The sequence below is a fragment of the Myotis brandtii genome, unplaced genomic scaffold, assembly GCF_000412655.1.
Source record: "Myotis brandtii unplaced genomic scaffold, ASM41265v1 scaffold165, whole genome shotgun sequence".
NCBI classification, from domain to species: domain Eukaryota; kingdom Metazoa; phylum Chordata; class Mammalia; order Chiroptera; family Vespertilionidae; genus Myotis; species Myotis brandtii.
In genome coordinates, this window is record NW_005356042.1 from 968,067 (window position 1) to 970,295 (window position 2,229).

The 2,229-nt window shown below is 54.0% G+C and overlaps 1 protein-coding gene across 1 annotated transcript in view; it reads right to left on the reverse strand.

Moving 5' to 3' along the window:
- Positions 1-515: 515 nt before the first annotated feature.
- The window catches only part of TMEM147 (transmembrane protein 147), a 3,740-nt gene continuing 2,026 nt past the window's right edge, over positions 516-2,229 (reverse strand). The window contains exons 2-8 of the mRNA XM_005862447.2: positions 2,090-2,229; positions 1,957-1,992; positions 1,453-1,512; positions 1,231-1,367; positions 1,009-1,093; positions 798-919; positions 516-714 (exon numbers count right to left, since the gene is read on the reverse strand). Coding sequence (XP_005862509.1) covers positions 591-714; positions 798-919; positions 1,009-1,093; positions 1,231-1,367; positions 1,453-1,512; positions 1,957-1,992; positions 2,090-2,200 — 675 coding nt within the window. The 5' untranslated portion in view covers positions 2,201-2,229 and the 3' untranslated portion in view covers positions 516-590. The remainder of the gene's footprint in view (positions 715-797; positions 920-1,008; positions 1,094-1,230; positions 1,368-1,452; positions 1,513-1,956; positions 1,993-2,089) is intronic.

A 2,229-nucleotide genomic window follows, 5' to 3' on the forward strand; every position in this document is an offset into this window, starting at 1 on the left:
GAATCGTAATGTAAATATCTGATATGCAGGATGGTCTTAGGTGACCCCTGTGAAAGGGTCGTTCGATTGCCAAAGGGGTCGCGACCCACAGGTTGAGAATCGCTGCTCTAGATGGTTGTAATGAGGATGAATTAGTGAGACGGTTTCAGATAGATCCCCCTGGCTGCCATATAAAGGGTGGATCAAAGGAGATTAGGGACAGGGGTCTTGGAGGTGACCAGTGAGGGAAGGGCCCATATGGTAGAGGGCCAGGTTAAGGCTGTGAGAAGTCCCCAAGAACTTTGGATTCCAGCTTCCCTCTATCACCTGTTCTCTAATTTGCCACTGCTCAAATATTATATACTTCAAGCCCTTCAGTCTACTCTGGAAAAACAAAGAGCTGAGGAACGGCTATAGGAACACAGGACAAATCAGAGCCAGGCTGTCTACCTGGCTCCAAAGCCAGAACAAGGGCCTCTGGGACACAGGTGAGTGTGGTATTGGTAGACAGCTCCAGAGAGAGATGTAGGCGGAAACAACTTCCCAAATACTGTTTAATTCACTAAAACCTGGAGACAAGGAAAAGGTATGTGAATGCCTGGGACCCAAGCCTAGGAGTGCACGTTGACAACAGCGACATACAAGGCCAGGGTGCTGAGGGCCAGCAGCCCTGTCACTACTGCTCGGGCCAGAAGTGCCGTCCAGCTGCCCAAGGAACAAAGGTGGACGAAGGTCCTGTGGGGAAACATCACGATGAAAGAAGGAAAACAGATCATCCAGCCCCTTTTGGACCCATTCTTGAATTCCACCCAACTCACTCCATGACAAAGGCCTTATAGACGCTGAGAAACATCAGCAGGAGGACAGCTGGCCGGAAAGTGTGGTACAGATCGTAGCGTGTTATCATCCACACCTGGGCAGATGCAACGATGTAATGGACCTGAAGGGAGGCAGGAAGTCAGGGCCAAGTATTGGGGAGAAGTACTGCCACCAACAGAAGGGTGTGTATGGGACAGTAGCACTGCCTACCAGACTGATGTTGGAATCAATGCTCATCTGGATGTATTTCCAGTCAAATTCAATGCCCCGGGCTCCAACCCAGAGGGGGATGCAACTGAAAAAGGCAAAGGGAAGGATTCTCCAGTACCCAGAAACCCTCAGCACCCAGAATCTGAGCCCCCACCCTCCAGAACCTCTCTGAAACCCAGGTGTCCTTTCTCAGGAATCTGAGCTTCAGGCTGCTGCACACACCGGGACATAATGAGCTCTGCAGTGGCCCAGCCCAGGGCAGCAACCATAATCTTGTACTCCCCTTTGCCGGCGTTCCGAGACATGACAAGGTTGAGGCCTACTAGGTCTGCCACATCCACGCTGGCCTTCATGAACTCCTGTGGGTCGGGTTTAGGCTCGAGTAAGTACAGATGCCAGGGGGCCTTACTTCTGCACTCCCTCCCCCTTCCTTGCCCCACTCACCCCAATGAAGTCATAGATGCCGCCTTCCCAGGTGGGAAAGAAAGTGGCCAGGAACAACATCTGAGAACAGAAAACAGAGGTCACCTCAAGGTGTGGGAAGTTACTGTGTGCGTGGTTCTGGGGTTCCCATATGGAGAGGGCCCACCAGATGAGGGGGCAAGATGACAGGACCCGTGGAGATGTAGGGAAGAGGCCTGGAAGCTTTTCTGTGGTGATCACAGGCTCAGACCTGGAGGTGCTGGGCTGGCGGCCACCAGCAGCATTTGCAGCACCCGGTGGTGGTTAGTGGTTCTTAACCATACAAACCCCCTTCACACCATATAACCGAGTTTCTCAATCTTACAAAATTAGCTATGCAAGAGCTGCTTGGAGGCGTCTCCTCAGGTCCCACCCTTCCAAGGCCACCTTCTATGGGGAGAGCTGAGGACCACCCCGCGCCATCGGGCAGGGTGGAGCGCTGGTCTGCGAGCCTGGGGCCAGACGAGCGGCTGTGGACGCCCTCACCTTGCACAGCTGCACGAAGAGGTAGGTGACCCCAGCCTCCAATGAAGTCATAGATGCCACCTTCCCAGGTGGGAAAGAAAGTGGCCAAGAACAACATCTTGCACAGCTGCACGAAGAGGTAGGTGACCCCAGCCTGGACGCACTTCCAGAAGGCATTGTACTCGGACAGGCCGCTGCACTTGTAGGTGATGAAGTAGGGGAAGTAGGCCAGCGCGAAGCAGTTCCCGAAGTGAAACAAGGTCATGGCGCCGCCCCCGCCCACCGCAGCGCAGG